The sequence below is a fragment of the Opisthorchis viverrini genome, assembly GCF_000715545.1.
Source record: "Opisthorchis viverrini unplaced genomic scaffold opera_v5_30, whole genome shotgun sequence".
NCBI lineage: Eukaryota > Metazoa > Platyhelminthes > Trematoda > Opisthorchiida > Opisthorchiidae > Opisthorchis > Opisthorchis viverrini.
The window spans coordinates 2,503,758-2,524,327 of record NW_008751686.1 but is presented as its reverse complement, the minus strand read 5'-3'; the positions used below and the strand labels follow the sequence as shown (position 1 = coordinate 2,524,327).

Genomic DNA, 20,570 nt, shown 5'->3' with positions numbered 1-20,570 from the left:
GGGCTTAAGGACAGCACTCCAATCAAACCCTCTTTCTGGGCTTTAATCACATTCCACCTATTATCAACCTATCCAAGATGAACCAACCTTGGTCCAGAAAATTACCAATGAACCCATCTGTCTGTTCCATCTGTACACACTAACTAAAGTAAGACGCAATAACCAGGCCATCTGATGAAGCTGAAAAGTTAACACAGAGCTACACTGACTCCCAAAGACTCCTTGACTCTGTTCACACGACTACGGCCGGAATATTCACCCAACCACGGTTGGATAAATCTCCAGTGTAATCAAAAGGCTCGGTACTGCCATGTTTAAATAATTACTGGGCTCCATCAGACATAGCTCACTGTCGAAGGCGCGTGAGGGGGACTAGTCTATTTCACCCAACCACGGTTGGATAAATCTCCACTGTAATCAAAAGGCTCGGTACTACCTTGTTTAAATAATTACTGGGCTCCACCAGACATAGCTCACTGTCGAAGGCTCGTGAGGGGGGACTAGTCTACTGCAAAGACATGCATTATACCGTTTTGAACAGCTGAAGGTAGGCGGATAGTGCGAGTCGTTCACAAAAATAAATTCATATTATTTCGCTCATAAGTTCTAAAGGAAATCGTAGCCCTCCGCATGGGGTTTCGTTTGACGGCATCACAAGTAATTTCCTTCGACCTCTATTGAACACCGACGATAAAAAAATACCATGCCACAGGGTATGCGTGGTCCAATTTCGAAATTCAAAGAGTCTGTTGAAAAACAGGTGAGAATTCCATGCGACACACATTAATCTGTCATAACATTACAGGTTTTTCCACTCCGCTATAAGGTCCCATGGTCTTGATCCATCTGTTTTGGAACTCACCTTTTACTTCAGCAGTCTTCTTTATGAGTTTCTTCACTTAAACACAAATGGGACGATGTTCAGTAAGTTATTTGTCTTATGTTTCGCGAAAAAATAACAAAATAGACGATGTGATTATCGGTAGACAGAGGAAATTAAGTTGAATGTTTGCGCTAATAGAGTGCTCCGTGGATGGAACCTGCTAAGACGTTAAACGTGCAGCATAGTCCTGCAATTGGTTTGATTCAGCTTTCCCATGGGGAGCTTGGCTGGTTCGCAACAACACTTGCGGGATGTCGTAAACAAATTTTGGATAGATTTTAAAGGAAAAAACTCGAATACAAACTTTAAACCGGACTATCCCTAGCTACATTTCAAGGGTCAAAAGAAGGGGAACATGTTGGACGCATCGTTCCGGAAGTACTGTAAAAGAAACAGTAAGTGTTTAATCTGCAAAGACATCGTCCACCAACATGCCGTCGTACCGTTAGTTCGCGAAAATCCTTCCATCTTTATAAGCAAATGTACTTCCTAATTGGTACGGTAAACTAGTACTGCAATACATTTTATAGGTGGAACACACTACTCACAAGATTACTGACAAATCTTCGATAGCCCAAAACCGGTTCAGGCGGCCTGGTGCAACGCAATCAGTTTGAGAAGAACATCGTAAAATAGAGGTTCAATTTGGTCTTCCATGAAAAACAGATCGGTAGACAAGTGAGCATACTTCACCAATTTCGTGCAGCCTGGTGTAAATTGGAGCATAAAGTTGACGGAAACTTGAGGAATGCGCCTACCTGGTGAGCCCGGACAAAACTGGTCGTGGTCAAAGAGTTTTCAGCAACCTTGAGTGTAGTGTGTAGAGTTTACTACTTCGTCTTCAACCAATTTCACACAGTTTGGTTACCACCTTGTCAATGTTTATGGGGAGCACGCTCAACGGACGTAACAAGTTTTCAATTTGGGAGTTGCTAAGCGTGAGTGGAGGAGGGTGATCAACTGCGTTTATGTTGACGTAGCCAGGTTGAATCTCTAATATTCTCCCTGCTATACTCGCAGGTTGAGACCATTGCACGCTTTCATCATTGCTTGCGAGAATGGATTGAACGTGTGCCGGCAGTCTTTCGATAAAAAGTTGGCGGAGCAGCGCGTCAGCAACTTTTTTGCCCAGTATATTATTGAGGCGACGTAAGAGTTGTGGTGGTGTACAGCCATCTAGCGTCCCGCCTCGAATCAGCTGTTCGAGTCTTTTAATTTGCGAAAGCGGGCGATGATCATATCGCGTAATTGAGTGTAAGGTTTGACGCTGCCTGGGACCATCAGGATGTCACGCAGACCTGCTACTATTTCCTCTGGAAGTATAGGTAACATATGATAGTGTGTTCTTGAGTGATACTTCGCAGAGCGAACTATGCCTGCGCTTAGACCAACCAAATGCGAGGGTGGTGATGCCAGAACGGCGGAAGATGAATGGAGGTGGCATTGAGGCCAGGTGTAAGTAGTTTTAGTTGAGGGAATAACTGGTGGAATGACTGGTGTTACTGATGTATCGGGCTCACCATTTTATTCAGTGTATAATAAGTGTATAGAATGTATTACGATATCTTAAATATAGTAGAACTCGATGAAGCACGTTCAGTTAAAATGGCCCATCATAAACGAGAGATTCAGATGGTTTCCAAGACCAAATTGAAATCTGTCCGAATCCATCCAATTAGGATTCAAGTAGAACATAAGGTTAGCAGTAACTCGGGGATCGTGCCTATCTGATGAGCCCCAAGAAGAGCGAACCCGGTCATAGGCTGTCAAAGAGTTTTCAGCAATCTTATCAGTAGCGTGTCATGTCTATGAACTGTATTTTCTTCACGCAGACCTGCTACTATTTCCTCTGGAAGTATAGGTAACATATGATAGTGTGTTCTTGAGTGATACTTCGCAGAGCGAACTATGCCTGCTTCTGCTTAGACCAAATGCGAGGGTGGTGATGCCAGAACGGCGGAAGATGAATGGAGGTGGCATTGAGGCCAGGTGTAAGTAGTTTTAGTTGAGGGAATAACTGGTGGAATGACTGGTGTTACTGATGTATCGGGCTCACCATTTTATTCAGTGTATAATAAGTGTATAGAATGTATTACGATATCTTAAATATAGTAGAACTCGATGAAGCACGTTCAGTTAAAATGGCCCATCATAAACGAGAGATTCAGATGGTTTCCAAGACCAAATTGAAATCTGTCCGAATCCATCCAATTAGGATTCAAGTAGAACATAAGGTTAGCAGTAACTCGGGGATCGTGCCTATCTGATGAGCCCCAAGAAGAGCGAACCCGGTCATAGGCTGTCAAAGAGTTTTCAGCAATCTTATCAGTAGCGTGTCATGTCTATGAACTGTATTTTCTGTCCATTAGATTTCCAAACGAATGAGTGTCTACGCGGTATGGTGTCCCTGAGAGCGGATCTTCACCAATATGAATAAGTCTGCCACACAATCTAGTATGTTCCCCACACTTACAAAGGCTATGGCAAGATTGGAGATTTGTGTTGCGTGAAACCTGAAGACCAAGAAGCCATTGTGGCCCAAAAGCCCGTCTATCTGACCAGCTGTATCAGGTTCGGTATTTTAGCGGGAGATTAAGGAGCTTCTGGAATTGAAATGACCAGAACTGCTCGTGAGAACTTAGATCATCTTTGGTGCACGAATGACATTAGCTTTCCAGTCAAAAGTAGAGTCTACAGCACCCTGGTGTGCTCTATCGAGCGAACTATCTGAAAAATATGGCCACTGTAGAGGCCTGCGGTGTTTAGTTATCAATTTATCTAGTGTCTGGCGGAAGCAACAGATCGATGGAAAGATTTATCTCTTGAGTTGTATTCTAGCGATGTTTTACAGACAGTGCTAGTGCTTTACTTCGTACTTCATGCTTCGGACAACCGTCCACTCTACAGAGCTCCCTTTGTTGGAACGCTTCATAAGTGAAACTCCCTACGTGTGGAGTAGCATCTTGAGCCATAAAACTCAGCTGCGTTTAAAATCCTCGTCTTCTCGTGTGCGGCCCACGAGACAAGAAAACGTGAGCGGTTCCAGACACCACATCACTTATTTGGTGGTACTCCTGCATCAGAGCGGTCACGTTCAGGTATGCGCAACCTACACTAACAAACACCGAGCATTTGCGCCCCAATTTGACATGTGAAGGATTTCTGTACATACCTTCCTGTTTTTAGTTAACACTGAGCCACGGAAAATGTAACTATCACGCCCTGATACACGGTACCGAAGTCCATACCCACAGTTCACCACTAAAATATTTCCAGCCGCACTGCACTTGTTCTTATTTCAACCGACAGAAAAACGGTAGATGGGAGTCACCAATTGAAATAAACTTCAGACAAGGATTCAACTGCCCACTTTCCGAATTCCTGTGATAAGTAGAAACACAGTCGATAGGTTATGTAGACGACACCTTTGTCATCATCAAGAAGAGAGAACTACAACGAGCAATCCAACTGATAAACACTGTCTCCGATGGCATCAAGTTCTTGAGAAAATGCAATTCAACCAACGCGACAACCAGAAACACAGGCAAAACAATCACATTACTATCAAAAACATTTCGGAGATGAACGCCAGGATACTACGACAGCATGCCATAAAAGTGGCCCACAGACCGACTGACACGCTGCGAAGAGTACTATCAAAACCAAAGGGGACACTTAGTACGATGGGAAAGACAAATGTAATCTACAAAATTCAATGCAACGATGGTGAAAAACACTACGTGGGGCAAACATGGAGGAAACTGTCAACCAGAATCACCGAACACAAGGTCGCCACCAAGAGACATGACCAACTCTCTCTTATCTCTTCACACGAAGATGGGGAAGGACACCATTTCGATTGGAATAGCGTCAGAATACTGGGCCAGGCAAGAACAAAGAAAGAACGCGAGTTTATGGAGGCGTGGTACTCCACTGTGGAGCAATAAACAGGCACATTGAGATTGATCCTGCCTACCAGCCTCTGAGGACAAAGGAAATCCAGAACCACAGAACCCGAGGCCGAACAAGGACTCAAAGAAGAAATCAATAGAACAGCAGGCCACTAAAAACAGGAGGCACGCCACAAACCAACAGAGAAGCCGACCACGACGCAATACAGATCAAGAACGGGCCAATCAGAATCCAGGTTACAGCGCAAAGGTTGCTCTTTGGAGACTATATAAACGTAGGCACGAAGAGAGGAACTACCCAACCAACAGCGTACTGGAGATGTCTCCTCGAATGGTGACGAAACGTTTACAAATCAATTGCCAAGGCGAACGAACAGATCAACAGCCACCTGGTCAATTACCACACAGTCGGTAAATTGTGCGCGGTTATCTTGACAGAAGCATCTGAGACGGTCTTCGCTCGAGGATAAAGTCAGTAAAGGATCAAGTGGTACGAATGGTGATTGAAAGATGAATGACCCTATGTCCTGCCTATGTGTAACCTGGCCAGACAGCCGCCTGTAACCTAATGTTGTATGGTTCAATAACTGACCGAGATAGGTACGTATGATACGCACTTAGCAACAGAAAAAGCCAACTGTACCGTGCTTTTCAGCTTTTTAGCACAGGTTAGTTCCGCTCGCTGCACGAAATATCAAATACAAATTGGAAATCTCTCCACTACTCATAACTAATAAACACAGTGAGCCATTTGAAGCTTAAACGTCTTCAAATGTCTGGTTTTACGTTTGGGATAACAATAAAAGAGCTTTCAATTAAATCGATAGCTTTTTAGGTGACAGAGATGTCGAAAGAGGCTATCTGAATTACACTGACAAATGATTGACCCAATCTTGCGGCCTCAGCAGTTTGTATTATTTTGGGGCAATTTTTGGATATGTTTTTTTCAAGCTAAGAACAAACCTTTTTGCTATAAAATATGTTGAAAGTTAGTCTGAGAAATTGTAAACCAATTTTTCCCCATTCCCCACAAACACTACTTACCTTGCTGTTTCAGTTGAACCAGTTCTTCACACGCTCCACCTATTGTGATTGATGACAGGAGATGTAATTTGGAACGATCGATACACTAAATGATGCCAATAATAGAACTTTGATAACAACCAACAGGATATTGGGTAATTTGACCGATACCTGCTTACAGGTAGGCTTCAGTTAGTTGTACAGGTTATACTGTCTGTTTTGGTGTTACGTGTGTAAATGTATTCCAAGGGACGGAGCATATTTTAACGCTAAGCCAAACCTGTTTGAATGTCCTAGCCTTCTTGGGAGAGTATGGCGCAGGCAATGCAGAACAATGATAGAATTAGTTCTACTGTGGGGCGGGAGTTATCTGTGTTCTCAGATACGCTTGTGACGTCGATCTTTACTGGTGTAAAAGAAAGGGACAACCCAGAAATGAGGGGCTCACTAAACTACATGGTGTTGCCGTGAGTTTGGGTGTTAGCGGTTCTCCGGAACATGATTTAGCAACACAAACTACCGTCAAATTAAGTGCTGCGGAATCTTCGCACCTTCTCGGTTAGGATCCACCTGATTATATTTGAACGTGGGGTTAGAAACACCACAGGCCAGTGAACGTAACCGGTTTCGTTGGTAAGCATGCTGTCACTTTCCAGTCGGACCGCCTAGATAAATTTTGTCTGCCGTTCGGTGTCTGGAAGTATGTCTAATCAGTCTGTACGAGGGCAACTCAAGTAGATGTGGATGTTGCTGTTCCAATTTGGGGCCCCCATTGAGATAAAATGCTGTTCGCAACAGGTCCACACTCAGCCTTTTTCCTTACTCTACTAGGACACAAGTGTACGTTACTTATTTGATGGTGATGTGGATAGGGGCTTCCACAGACCACAGCGGGGACAGTCTTGATGATCCACTAGGTTGACAGTTCGATATTAATGAGATCATTCAACAAGACGGATTACTAGTTTAAATAATACAGCGACAGTACAACTACTCGTCATTGCTTTGAGTCGAATGCATCGATTTCACCGGTTTACTCTCGTCCCGTTAGTTCTGTGCCATTTTAAGTGGCATTTGTCGACGGAAACTCTGAATTTTTGACATTCTGTACTAAAAATACTTTGTTTTTTCTAATTATGATGTTTCACCAGTCACCTCATTGCCTATATCACTAATTTGAGGGTCAAAATCTACTTATCAGTTAAGAATCGGCGTCCAGTAGGGTAGCTGGTAGCACTTCCAAGTCCCAGAACGACATCTCTTAGGCAATGGTTCAACTACTGTTCTGGCTCTTACCCATGTAAACAACGGCCCAAAAGAAGACCGCGTTGACTCGCGCACACCGTATGATCAAGAGCGTACGTAAAAGGCATGTGAAAGTCCCTAGAAACCCATTATACGGGGACTGAAGTTTTCATACAAGCAAAAAGGCCACTTTAAACTTGCAACCTATGCATAATGCACTGGTCCGTATTACTGGCCAATATACAGGTTAGTAGTACTGGCCTGTATTAAATGGCTCGGAAAATCAGAACCCGTATAGCAGCAATGAAACTGAACAGGTTGGGTTAGTTGGACCGAAGCGCAGTTATTCATCGTTTTCCAAAGGACGTGCTGGCACCAAATCCCAAGCCTCACTTGTGAAGAGTTCATGGAGGATGGATCCTGACACGGCTGGGCGGAATTTAAGTTGTTATTGTCGAAAATGGTGGTGTGGGATCTTTTGATTTTCTGGTTTTTGTTTCCCTGGTTGTCCCTCTACGTGGTCCGGAACCAAATGGGACGTGGTAACTCAAGCTGTTAATTTAAAGCCTAACTGTGTAGACAAAGTCTGTCTGCCGTTAAGCGTTAAACTAGGTGAGATTTGCTAATGATACTGGTTCAATTCGGCTGCTAGCAACTCAGCCGGGCAAAATGCTCAGTCGCATTTATTTCTTTGATATGGGAAGATAGAGTCACTTCGTTCTTGATAATTCTCAAAAAAGAAAACATGGGATCCCTTCGCACGGATTAATCACCCTTCACCTTTCTACGTAATCTTTGACGGTAGTCCATAACGGCTAATCTTCAGTGTTTACCACTGCCGCACTGATGTCGATTCTGATGATGTCGATGACTGATTCCGCATGGTAGAATCAGTCAGGTACACAGGGCCAACAAACTGTCGACTATTGTTTCGTGCTTATGCGGAAACGACAGCAGTACGCAGCGCACCACTTGGCAAACTTCGGCAGTAAACCCACCAGTTAGTTACCAACGGTCGACTGAACACAGAACATGTTGAAAAGTTCTCTGGATAGTTCCAAGAATAAACTTACTTGGTGAGGCTTCGAATAAGGAATAGGTAGTCCCCGTTGGTGTTCCTGTAAAACAGGAGATTATGCAAAGTTTGTTCATAGACCGAACTGTGGTCAGGAGGCGAGCGAAGATGCGTGAAGAATTACTGCACTACTCATAAGATTGTTGAAAACTCTTTTAAGAAGGACGTAATACACGAAAGGTTCAGCCGGGATTCAGTTGAATGTCCCATGGAAATTAAGTTGGTATTCACATGAATGCATTTCGCTAAATAAAAAAAATTGTCTATACATGTTAGTTTTTCACATACCTTCGGATATTCTTGACAGTTGCCTTTCGACTTTAACTACCGAAATGAAGAGGAAAATCATTAAAAATTAAGCCTTTCCATTTTGAAAACAAAGATACCACTGTGGTTCAAAAGATTACCTTTATTTATGTAACCATAAGGAATAATAATGGATGATCGTAATACGCTACTCACAAGGTTGCTGAAAACTCTTCGACAGCCCACGACCGAGGTTGCCCCTTTTGGGTCTCATCAGATTGGCACAGTCCCCGAGTTCCCGTCAACCTTATGTTTCAATTGAACCCAAATAGAACAGATTTTGACAAATACGCTCATCTGTATATCGATCCGGTTTTGCGGAAAAATCACTTGGAACCCAGCTGAATCTTTCGTTCATGATGTTTTCAAGCAACTTAATTTTATGCATATAAATCCGTAGTGCAGTGCTCATAAGGTTGCCGAAAACTCTTCGACGGCTCAAACAGGGCAAAAACGATCGTGGATGTAGTGTATTTCGTCTATAGACGTATCGACAAATTTCGAAAATCATACCAACTGAAACATGATTCGGCCTGGTGCAGAACAGTCAGTTGCTTAAAAGCATCATAAACGAGAGATTCAGCTGGGTTCCAGGTAATTTCCCCTCTCTTTTTCTCTTTTCCATTGCACGCGATGAATAGGCATGCAACGCATCCCCAACAACACACGCGCGCGTACAGGACTTGAAGTCAACCGAGCTTTACAAGTTTCCATGGATAAATACGAGTAGCAACTATGCTGCAGAAAAGGCGCGTCCTGCGTCCAGAACTTCACTCAAGGACTCTCAACAGTTGTCCTCAAAGGATAAGTCACCTTTTGGCTCATTCCACTATCCAAATTGTATCCATTTTTACCAAATGCACCTCTAACTATCGTATTCATCATCATTCTGGTATAACAGACATCTGTTGGTGCTTGTTACCTTCTGATAATCAGTCTAAAACTACGTTACAACCAGAACATTAACAAGCCTGAAGGCTTGACTGATGACGCACTGGTGGTCTCATTTGAAAAAGCGATCTTCTGATAAATTGTGCATGTCGCTCTGCGAAGGATGTATTGATTGAAATTGCGTGCACCCCCACTGTGAGTGATCAACACAGCAATGTTGTAATAATAATAATAACGTAATAATGATACCAAGACTTACCTTTCAAAACTGCTGTTTCCACCTCCAGTTCTCCAACTTCGTGAGAAAGACATTTCAAGTGTTTTGTAAAAGTAAGGAGTATGGTTGACAGGAAGGTGTCACTAAACTGAAGGAAAATTCTTTCTTAGACTGCTAAAATTACAATCGAAGGCGCAAAATTATCACTGGCTATTAAGGAAATCAGCCAATCGATACTTAAGTGATCAGTTATTAGTTTGTTGATTGAATCGGGGCCTATAGCTCCTGTTTCAATATAATTCCGTTTTTGGTGTTAGTGGTCAACCCCCCGTGGTGATCACGACTGATATTGAACCCTCGGTTGTTTCTGAAGTTCTATGTCGTACAGTCTTGGAACGAGATCTTATATCACTTTCAATAGCAACTTCGGCATTAATATACCGGAGGTCAATAAGTGTTACAAAATCCTGTGTGCCCACAAGTTAGTCCGGTTTAGCGGGCAGTCATAAATATATAAACTGTACATTTATAATCTGACTAGATGCCCTAGAAATTGAACCGTTACTTTGCATTGTTTTAGAAACGACGAAGAAGTTTTCAACAATATGAAAAAGCATAAGAACAACTGGATGCCCCTGATTATTTTATATCAAAGAATTAAGGTAAAAAAAGCTGAAATGCTAATCTGGAACCAAACAAGTGAAGGAGTTTGACGTCTATTCAGTCGGTGTCTTCACCAGTAAAACTGGTTAGACTGAACCATTTTTGCAGAAATTAAATGCAAGCTTGTCTTTTCGCATAAAAACCACTCGTCTGAGTCGCCTTTTGTCGGAGATTGGAGACAGTCCTGGGAGTTGGGCGCTTACTCTGTTTTATTTCACACGAATTGGGTTGGTTGTCTTGTCACAACTAAACACCCGCCTACCCCACCGATCAAATAATCATACTGACCCACCGTCAACAAGTCCATCATCAAATATAACCTCTTTACAATGGCATCTTTGTTGTGATACTGTTGTTCATCGGATTCTGGAATGGTCTTTCAGTTCAGTGGGTTTCAAAGCTCGGATTTGGCATATTTTCAACCTAGCTTTAACTGGTTTCTCTTTGTCTTCCTGCACTTCGGTGTACTTTGCTTTCCTCTCTCGTGGGATCGAGCCACGGTTTCTATTGCAGATATGTTCAACTTATGGCCTGCAGACGTACTGTAGTACAGAGTATCTAGCTACTCGTTTCTTGACAGAAGAGTATTACGCAAAGTGAGTGGAAGGGCAGAGAAGCCTGTTCATTAGTCTCCTCCAAAACCTCATGTTGTAAGCTGGTGGCTGGTGACTCGGTCTCGTCCGACTGTGGCCAACGAGTGACTTTTGGACCATCTCGATGGGTAGGTAATAGTAAAACAGGCGATGTCAACCGGTAACGAAAGTTATCTGGCCTTCAGATGGATGACTTTGGGGCGTGTAAATTCTGTAGCTTGTCTAGGCTGTGCAGGCCATCTACACAGTAGGATTGCCTGGTTGTAGGTCACGTCTGCTTCGGTCGTTTTTTAGTCATATTATGACTGATCAAGGATTCTTTTCATTTGTCGTTCTAATTCTTTGTGAATTTAACCAACCCATCGTCTGCCCTTAAGCATATCTTGTTGCGCCTACAGTACACCGTCCCAGTCCCCGTTTATCGAGTTAATTCGAGCAGACTCCTCGTAGCTTTAATCCATCCATTTACTCGTTGCGTGCCCCAAGTAGAACATGCTGAAACAAAGACTGGATCCACGTGTGGGTGCGTATTTTGCTATACAGGAAATATAAAGTGCCTCATAGTCAAGGCTAGTTCGAACGTCTGAAGTGGAGCCGCGATGCGCCTCTTCATTTAGCATAAACTGTCTCTCGGTGGTGACTTACTGCACTCTCGGCAGAAGCGGGATCATTCAGCCCAACATTTTGTTCGTGGGTGCAGTTGCCGTATGTTGGATACGGACGGTTGGAAGATTCTGTTTCCACCAGAAAATACGGCCCTATTCGGAATAAGTCTAAGAGGTCTTTGGACTTGGGAAAATATAAGTTGAAATGGTACATGCTGACTGGACAGCATTCTGTGGGCTAGAATAAGAGTGCCGAAAACTGTGACGCTAATTTGCACGCTTTTGTGGAAGGTCATTGGCTGGGGACGAGCCGCTCTAAATAACCAGGCTCCACGTCGATTGGACGCATATGTTGTCAGCCGGCATGCTCTGATTGATTAGAAATTGAACCAATCAGGATCGAGCATATTAGCTCGCCACTTCTCGCTCCATCACGAATAGTATAGGACGGAAAAGCCTGTAGTCAGTCAATAAATAGGGTTGTAACAGTCTTTTGTGTCACCCTAGGTGTCTGGCTCCTGCTACCATGCCTTCTGGTGCGTCGCAGCGGACACAACAGCAGGCAAAAAGCAAATGAAAGAATTGCAATACCGTTTGCAAGACACAACAAGCATTTACAGAGTAACTTGGAGTTTTTGATTCAGGGGTGCAATCTACAGAGGAGCTTTCATCTAGTTCGAATGAAAAATTGAGTCGTCAGTGGTTTCACCCAGCCAACTGAGCACTGATGTCTGCTCAGCTGGTGGCGAAACTTGTACACGTCAATTGGCACGCTCTCGGAACACATCAGCGCCCATCCGGTCAGTAAATAATAATGGGGCTGGCCTCTACACGAATGGATCTTATAGGGGACGACTGTGATTATCTGGCCTTTATTGGCTTACGTATGATAGAGGGCTATACAAAACAACACAGACACCATGACTCACCTCGTGATTGCAGTTTGAGGTAGTCTTTCGTGATCTCTGTATTACAATGCACACAAGTGGTTTGTGAAATTAGCGGTCCAGATAACGAGTAGTTGTGAATGTACCGTATTTCTCAGTGAACAACCGTAGTGAGATCAGGCTGTTTTATGCTTCACTGTTCTCTACACAAAAAAGACGGGAAAGGTTACACCTGTCTGTTTAACCCTACTCCCTATACGAATAGACTTTGCCATTTCAAATAATCCGCAAACTCTCTTATGCCCTCCGCAAATAAAACGGAATAAGGTAGAAGTGTCTTCAAGCTCCATGACTCATTTATTTAACCGCTATTCTTGTCAAGACCGCTCTCGGTTCACCGAAGGGCTTGTGTGCCTCCCCTTGTTTTGTTTTAATGGGCACGACACTAGTCTATTAGTTTTTCTCTTTCTTATTGTTGGCACGTGAGGCCGTCGATTGGTTTTACCTGAACTTGGCCAGCAAGAATACACAATAAGGAGAAGACAGAAGATCAGGAACTGTCAGGTCAGGTCAGAATATACAGAGCTAATGCGTAATTATATAGGATGGCTGAATGGCCAAATACGGTCACTCACTTTGTTTGTTCTTTTCCATCCAATGGCGACGCTTCTGCCGTGAACATTTTCACACCCTCTTTGCTGGTCGCATGCTGCTAAGCCATGTTTGGTAAGCCCGAACCACGTACATTCCGAAACGGGTGGTGACCGATGGTGACTTATGGTCACCTTAGTGATGCGTCGTTCTTCGCACACGCATGTTTCGTGCCTGGTCGCGTCCTGACACCTAAGCTGTTCCCAAGGGAGAAGTTGTAGAACTTTCTGCTATTCAAGATAGCGATTTATACCAGTCTGGGATGTGCATGTTCTTCTGAATTATACTGCTGATCACCTCACTCTAGCCCGATCAATTTCCACAACTAGGACGCGGAAAATTGGTAGACATACTCCGTTGGAAATTGGACAGAAAAAACGATTATCGAGTGAAAAAAGAAAAGCCAACCACACAAACCACTTGTGTTTGGAGTTTTGGAGAGGAAAAACGCCAATAGCAAAGAGCTCCATAAGAGTAACATCGAATGAAGCTAGAGTGTGTGTAAAGTTTTGGTTCACTCCCCATTTTACACGGGCCGTTCAGCCTGTCCACTTTCCAGTATGAACAAACTTTGCACGTCTGTGGAACACAAGATTCGCCTAATAAGCAACACATCGGAGAATAGAGCAGCGATAAACAGCGTGGGCACATTCCGACTTGGAAAGTCAATCGAGGAAACTCTATGAGCGTTACGTGGCCGGTGTATCGATAGCAATTTATGAAAGAATAGCGAAAGTTGCACCTTGGGGGGGGGGGGTAACATACCTTGTCTCGGAGTAAATGCAGAGCCATACTGCGCTGGAACGCATAAATATGTAGCAGGTATATACGCGATGTGCCAATTTATCGGAGTATACCAAGATTCCAAAGTTGTGGTGGAGCTTTACTACCAGTTATAGCCAGAAAGTCACGTCACAGTCTGTCAACAGCTACTTTGATTTTGTTTGAGTAGGCCTAATAATATTTCTTTGGGTGCGTGAGCACCTAGTTGAAAGGAATTGACAGTCAAACTCCACTGAACGTGGGGCAACGACTCTCTTTCTGGATAGACGAACGTACAAACCGCAGCGCTTTCTACAAATAGTATTCCATAAGTGGCGCCGAGATTGCTCAAAACTGAGCAACGTATTTTTATTTGAATGCACAAGCAAATTTTTGTTCATTGTGTTCAATCTTTGGGTCGACAGGCTTTCGGTGCCTAGCTGCCACTCCATCTTGAGGAAGCATGAGGATTGATCTAATGTTTAGGCCTAATAATATTTCTTTGGGTGCGTGAGCACCTAGTTGAAAGGAATTGACAGTCAAACTCCACTGAACGTGGGGCAACGACTCTCTTTCTGGATAGACGAACGTACAAACCGCAGCGCTTTCTACAAATAGTATTCCATAAGTGGCGCCGAGATTGCTCAAAACTGAGCAACGTATTTTTATTTGAATGCACAAGCAAATTTTTGTTCATTGTGTTCAATCTTTGGGTCGACAGGCTTTCGGTGCCTAGCTGCCACTCCATCTTGAGGAAGCATGAGGACTGATCTAATGTTAGGTTGCCTAAGCCTAGACAAGGACAGTCGAAATATCAGGGTTGGTTTCGAAACATGTTTTGGGCCTTAACTGTTGAGCTATTTCGCGCGCTTTGTTGATTTCAGCTGTTTTGATTGTGAGAACGAAAACAAACGTTGATCCATTTTGGTCCTGTTTTGTTGTATACTGGTCAACAGTCTTATCCTATCTTATTCATTTCTTTACTCGTCTTGAACAGACGCATAATAAATGCAGTGAAGCATATCTAGTGTGTCCCACCTCCCCGTGTCCTTCTCAAGATGACGAGTCATGTTTGCTAGCCCCTGTACTTCAGAGCAACACTCCAACTGGTAGAGTGAATGAATCTCTTCTGCTGGCTTCTCAAAACAGAGCTTGGGATAGCTAACTGGTTAAGGCGCGAAGTCACTGAGCTAAGGGTGCGTGGTTCAAACTCAATCCGGGGCCATCTGGCTTTATCTCAGTTCCCGCGTTTTCTCCGGCTGGTGTGGCAGCTAGTAACTGAAAGGGTAGTGTCAACTGAACGGTTATTTTCCATTCAAAGCAACAGTCAAACTAAGTCTCCTTGTTTGCATGAGAAGCTCATTGCAAAGAAGTGATGTACCGGGCACTATGTGGGTACATCTGGTGGATTAATGTTCTGGTTCAATGAACGCTTGGCGCATTTTTGGTCTTAGTTAACGTCTGCACACCTTTGATTACTGTATAAGTGATAGCATACTAGACTCGCTGGCAGACAGCCAGGTCTGCCATCCAGGCCAGATCACTTTTACCTGTATATAATGGTTCAAGAAAAAAGTAACTACAGCTGAAATCGACAGGATTTAGTGCTTAACTAAAGCCCCAAGAAGACGGTGGACGTAAACCTGAGGTGGCACACCCACAACCTAGACAATCCACTGAGTCACCATTCTGGTCAGCGTTATGTGATGTCACATCGCTGTTGAAGAATGCATGTCTTTAAATCCTATATGAGCGAGGGACGCAAGAGCACTGTTTCACAACTTTTAGGCAGGTGATTGGGTGCACTGCTGATTTGCTTCTTGTGACCATCAGATAAGTACCTGCGAGTTCAAGTATACCTCTCGAGGGTCCTCAGATGTGTGCCGACGATGTCTGAGGGTTAGGAAAACATCCCTGCAAGCTTCTTTCCAGCCTTCAATGAACTTCCACTGTCTGGCAGGTGGAAATCTGCTAGCTATATCAATCCTGTCACAATCTGTCACTGAAACACAATTCACCGTGCGGGTAACCGAAATTAAACAAGATTAAAACTAGCAGTCTGTGGACGCCTACACTGTAAAACCGGAAACAGGATTGCGCCTGATACATGTTCTAGGTTGGTGACGGTGCAACCACGCAGCGGTAGTTCTTGTTTGGTGATAAATTAACACGTTCAGAGAGGGATTCTAAATATAGACTATACATCTGATTGTCAGAAACGAATGCATAGGTTCGTAAGTTGTTTGAAATTCCAACACTACACTCCGGGATGTAGGTAGATCGCTCAACCTTGAATAGGTCCTCCAGTTCAGAAGTGATAATCCAGCTGCATCCAGCAGGCTCCAATAGGGTAAAGTAATTACTATGGATGTCAGATTTTCCGAGTTCAAACACGGGCACGGCTGATTAGCTCCAACAAGTGGGAAAGTTGGGTCCGGTGGTTCCTCCTTTGTGTGAGTGAACTTAGTATAATGACTGGTTTAGGACATAGTGAGGACTGTTCAAGCAAGAGCAAGGTGAACAGAATGATCGATTATGTTGTAATTAATTTACCGCCGATAAGTGTTCACACACACTCAATTCCACATGGTATTCCAGCAAGACAATTTTTCGCAAACACCGATAAAACGAATCTGTTATATCTGCTGATTCGCCAATTTGTTGTGTCTGACTTCGGACCCGCTCCAGTGCCTAATGCCGGAAAAAAGACTCACAGGAGGGAACTAAACAGCTGTATCCCGAACAGGCGAGCGCGAGAGCGTGAGAGCATGAGAGTGCAAAAGTACAGCGGCCTCAAACTACTTATTGAAGGGAGACTGTCAGAACTTGGTACAATGCTGACGCACACGGTCTGGCTTTGGTACGAGGCTGCGATGCGCTGCATATTGCGGGGGTGTTGTTAACATCTAGTGGAGCTGAGAGTCTCGATATGGTTCCGGCCACTCAGTGGCTACTTTCAGGAAGCCAACCTTCCTGATAGAATCCCTTCACAGACGCCGACCATCTGTCTGACATGTGATCATCTCGAATTGTCCGATATAAAGATGCAAGTGAATCAGGAAACTAGACTATTCGGAATCTTTGTTGATGGAGAAACTTCATCCAATGACGTTACACAATATAACCTTTTCTTAGCTCACGTGTTACTACCGAACCTGGCTTTTTTTAAGTGATTTCCAACCGAGTTACTTTCTGTTTTTATTCACTGTAGCTTGCTAACACACGAGATACATAAAACGTAAGGAAACTTACATGACAAGTCCGAACCTGTGCTACCTAAATTTCAGTTTTGAAGTAGACATGAACACACTTATGTTAGTGCCATCGTTTCAACACACAGTATTTGCAAAAAAAGAACCAGTGCCTGAGCATTTGTCTGCCTCAAAGACATCTCGGTTACTTTTATCGGTTAGATACTCCATAAAATCTCGTCTTTTGGCAACTTTATTGCTGTGTAAAAACTACATAGTTGGTTTTCAGTGGTCTTTATCCTCTAACCAAGCGGACAACACGACAGCGTTACCACCTACCTCCGGAAGACAGCGAAAAACTCCATACAGTATTCGCTTTTGTAACAACCAGTCTATTGGGTGATGACTTTGAGGAATTGTGTTACTCCCCTCTGCTGCTTACATGTGGTCTCTCATCAGACGGAAGATTTCGTCTATAATCTTTCAGACAGACACAAACACATCAGCTAAAAAAAGCACTACAGACAATGTCAACCTGGGCTCAAGTCCGGACTTACTTGAACTGGCGCTTCGACCTTTTTAATAAAAACAGAAGAGTTTTGTTCTGTTTCGTCATGAATTTGTTCGTCAATCAACAAACTGTTACAGATTTACCTACCCTGTACACCGGTGTTTTGGCCCCCATTGTTTTTCACTGCATTTAGGGCTCTAGCAACCCAATACAGCCTTATCTCTCCGAGTGTGTATTACAGCACATAACTAACCTCCACATTACCGTGAATTGTTATTAGAACGAAACGCTGGTCCGTTTGGAACAAGTATAAGCCTCAGTGAATGGGAGCACGGAGCTATTTGCTATATGAAGAAACACAGTGATATCAACTCAGTCGGCAATGGAACTCTGTCAGTACGGCTCACATGCTCAAACAAGGATAGTATCTGATCTCTTAAGGACGTAGAAGAGTCCTACCAGATGGCAGTACGTGATACATAAGGCCAATAGTACACTCAATACATTGAAAAGTTCATCACCGATTTCGGTGTTCTGACTTTGTTCAGTTGCACACTTATATTAACTTGACAATGCAGATGGGCTGAGTCGGACCGTCTGGGCTTCAGTACTTGTTAGTCGGGCCACTACTCAACCTTTAGTGAGCCACTGGCTGTGTGGACATTCGGTTGTTCTTTGACATCCCTCTATTCTGTGTGAATAGGGACAGAAACAGAACGGAAGTGCAAGCAACCATGGGAATGCTCGAAGTTGGAATCCAGTTTATTCAACATCCAGTCAAGCTGACACAAATTTGAAATCAGTTTGACATGAGTAGAGTCAAAACACAATCACTTTATTAGCCTTAAACGAACCTATTTGGATTTGGCAGCGAAACTTGGTAGATCGAACTATTCTAAAATGCACTTCTTGTATAAATTATTGGCGTGGTGAAATTCCTCATTAAGCGGTAGCTAAAGATATATCCATGACAAGCTGACTCTCTTTCTTACTAAGAGACAACAAACACTAAGCTAATTTTCGTCTGCAGAGAATCGTGAAGGTTGAGATCAGAGCAACTAGGCGAAAAAAGGTTTACCGATTGCCGATGGAAGTAACTCGTGAGAAAACCAAGGTTTCAAGCTTTGGTCTGCTATCTATTTTTGCGCCCAAAAGGACTTCTGTCACAAGCTGCAGTTGGGAAGCAGCACTCGGTCACAAGTCATCATACCGAGGTGACCTCAGCGTTCTTCATTTCGATCTGCCACAAGAACTCAGCGCTGCCAAAGTCGCTGAGGACTCCGGGGCCGATTGATTCAGATCTTCATTGTATCCGGAAAAACTCGATATAACTCCTGGATTATCTTGGACGTGACATGCATATAAATCGGTCTGTAACTACGTTACTATCCCTACTTTTGCACGGACTTGAATAATTTTGTTCTGGTAATGTGTTGGAATATTGGTAGCTCGGGTGTATTAGTTGGCAATTGATCAGGTGGCTGTTGATCTGTTCGCCGAGCCACAAACCAACAGAGAAGCCGACCACGAAGCAATACACATCGAGAACGGGCCAATCGAAAAAGGCGACAATAAACGGCAAGAAATACAAACCGCAACACAACACAGATTAAGATCGGACCAACCAGAACCCACGTTACAGCGCAAAGGCTGCTCTTTGGAGACTATATAAACGCAGGCACGAAGAGAGGAGCTACCCAACCAACAGCGCACTGAAGATATCTCCTCGTATGGTGACGAAACGTTTGCAAATCAATTGCCAAGCTCGGCGAACAGATCACACCCGATGCGATGAATTACCAATTTTGTTTTTTTTTTGTTATGGGAAATTTGGTACCGGTGGCCAATGTGAAGTACCGGTTTCTATCCTCTAACTGAAACGCTTGCGAAAGCTTTGGTCAGCATATGTTTGGAATCCCGAATTGACGATTCTTCTAGTCTAGTGAAATCATGTCATGTAAGAAAATAGCTTTTTGGTACACATACCCTAAATTACACCAGCAGACATTCAAAATACCATATATATAAACTATACACTTTATGCTCTACCAACTGAGCCACCGCGGACACAACCACCTCACGGACATCCAAACAAGTTCCATAATAATTTGCCACAACTGAGTCTGGCGCTTTCCAAAAATTTTCCGATAACTGAAGAGAATTGCGGAGTTTGTTTAATGTTTCCAGCTCTTTCCTGTTTGAACAGTATCCATCCTGTTCCGGTGCCAATATTCAAGTTATTTTACTGGTGATTCTCCTTCGTCATATAAAGAGTAAGCAAACTTTTGGAACCTGTTTCAATGAGCCTTGCTGTGATACTAGCAGACGACGAACAATCGAGTCCCTCGTGAGAACCGAATTTATTTGCAAATGAGTTTATTTCACGAAAACAGTGCAATTTGGGTTCAAGTAAATCATAAGGTTGACGGAAACTCGGGGACTGCGCCCACCTGATGAGCTGTGAGAAGGGCGAAACCGGTCGTGGGCTGTCGAAGAGTTTTCAGCAACCTTGTGAGTAGTTTCCTTTATGAAAACAATCGAGTTTGTTTAAACTATTATTTTATACTTTGTATCATTCTTGTGAAAGACGAAACAGATATTGTTACCACGATATTTTAGATAGAAAAAAACAACTTACTTCTGAATTCTACATTCCGATCCAAATAGGCTTCCCAAACTCTTTCTGGGGAAAAAACGAGAAATGACGACAGAATTTTGTGAGTCTTCTTTGTAAATAAAAGGTTGCTAGGATTCTGTTTGGTTTTGTCTCTACAGGACAGTAACCGATTTCGCTACGATATAAAATGTCTACCCTAGTTTGTTGTATTTGCGTTCCCAATCAAAGGCGAATTATTGGATTTTCCTTACTTATTCACGGTTAGCACAACTTCTAGAAAGCTGTACCCTCCGCGCAGCTATATTGCTCCGGATTCTTGCTAAATAGAAGCGATCCGAAATTTGATCTGATGTGTCACCTGAGACAGTATGGCCTTTCTTCGTGGCCAGCCCATGGACTCATCTGTTTTGCACTGGTGCCTTCTCTCAGGAGCAAATTTGCCACTGATCTGTTCAAATTCAGACAAGTTTGCCAAACGCATTACACCCAGGAATGCCATCTTGAATGTATTGCGTAACTGCACCTTGCAGAAAACAGGT

The 20,570-nt window shown here is 43.4% G+C and overlaps 1 protein-coding gene across 1 annotated transcript in view; it reads left to right on the top strand.

The window, feature by feature from the left end:
• Positions 1-19,144: 19,144 nt before the first annotated feature.
• Positions 19,145-20,570, top strand: part of T265_13019 (hypothetical protein) — a gene marked incomplete at both ends in the record, with an annotated part of 6,829 nt that continues 5,403 nt past the window's right edge. Inside the window, one exon of the mRNA XM_009166753.1 lies at positions 19,145-19,273. Within this exon, the coding sequence (XP_009165017.1) occupies positions 19,145-19,273 (129 nt within the window). The remainder of the gene's footprint in view (positions 19,274-20,570) is intronic.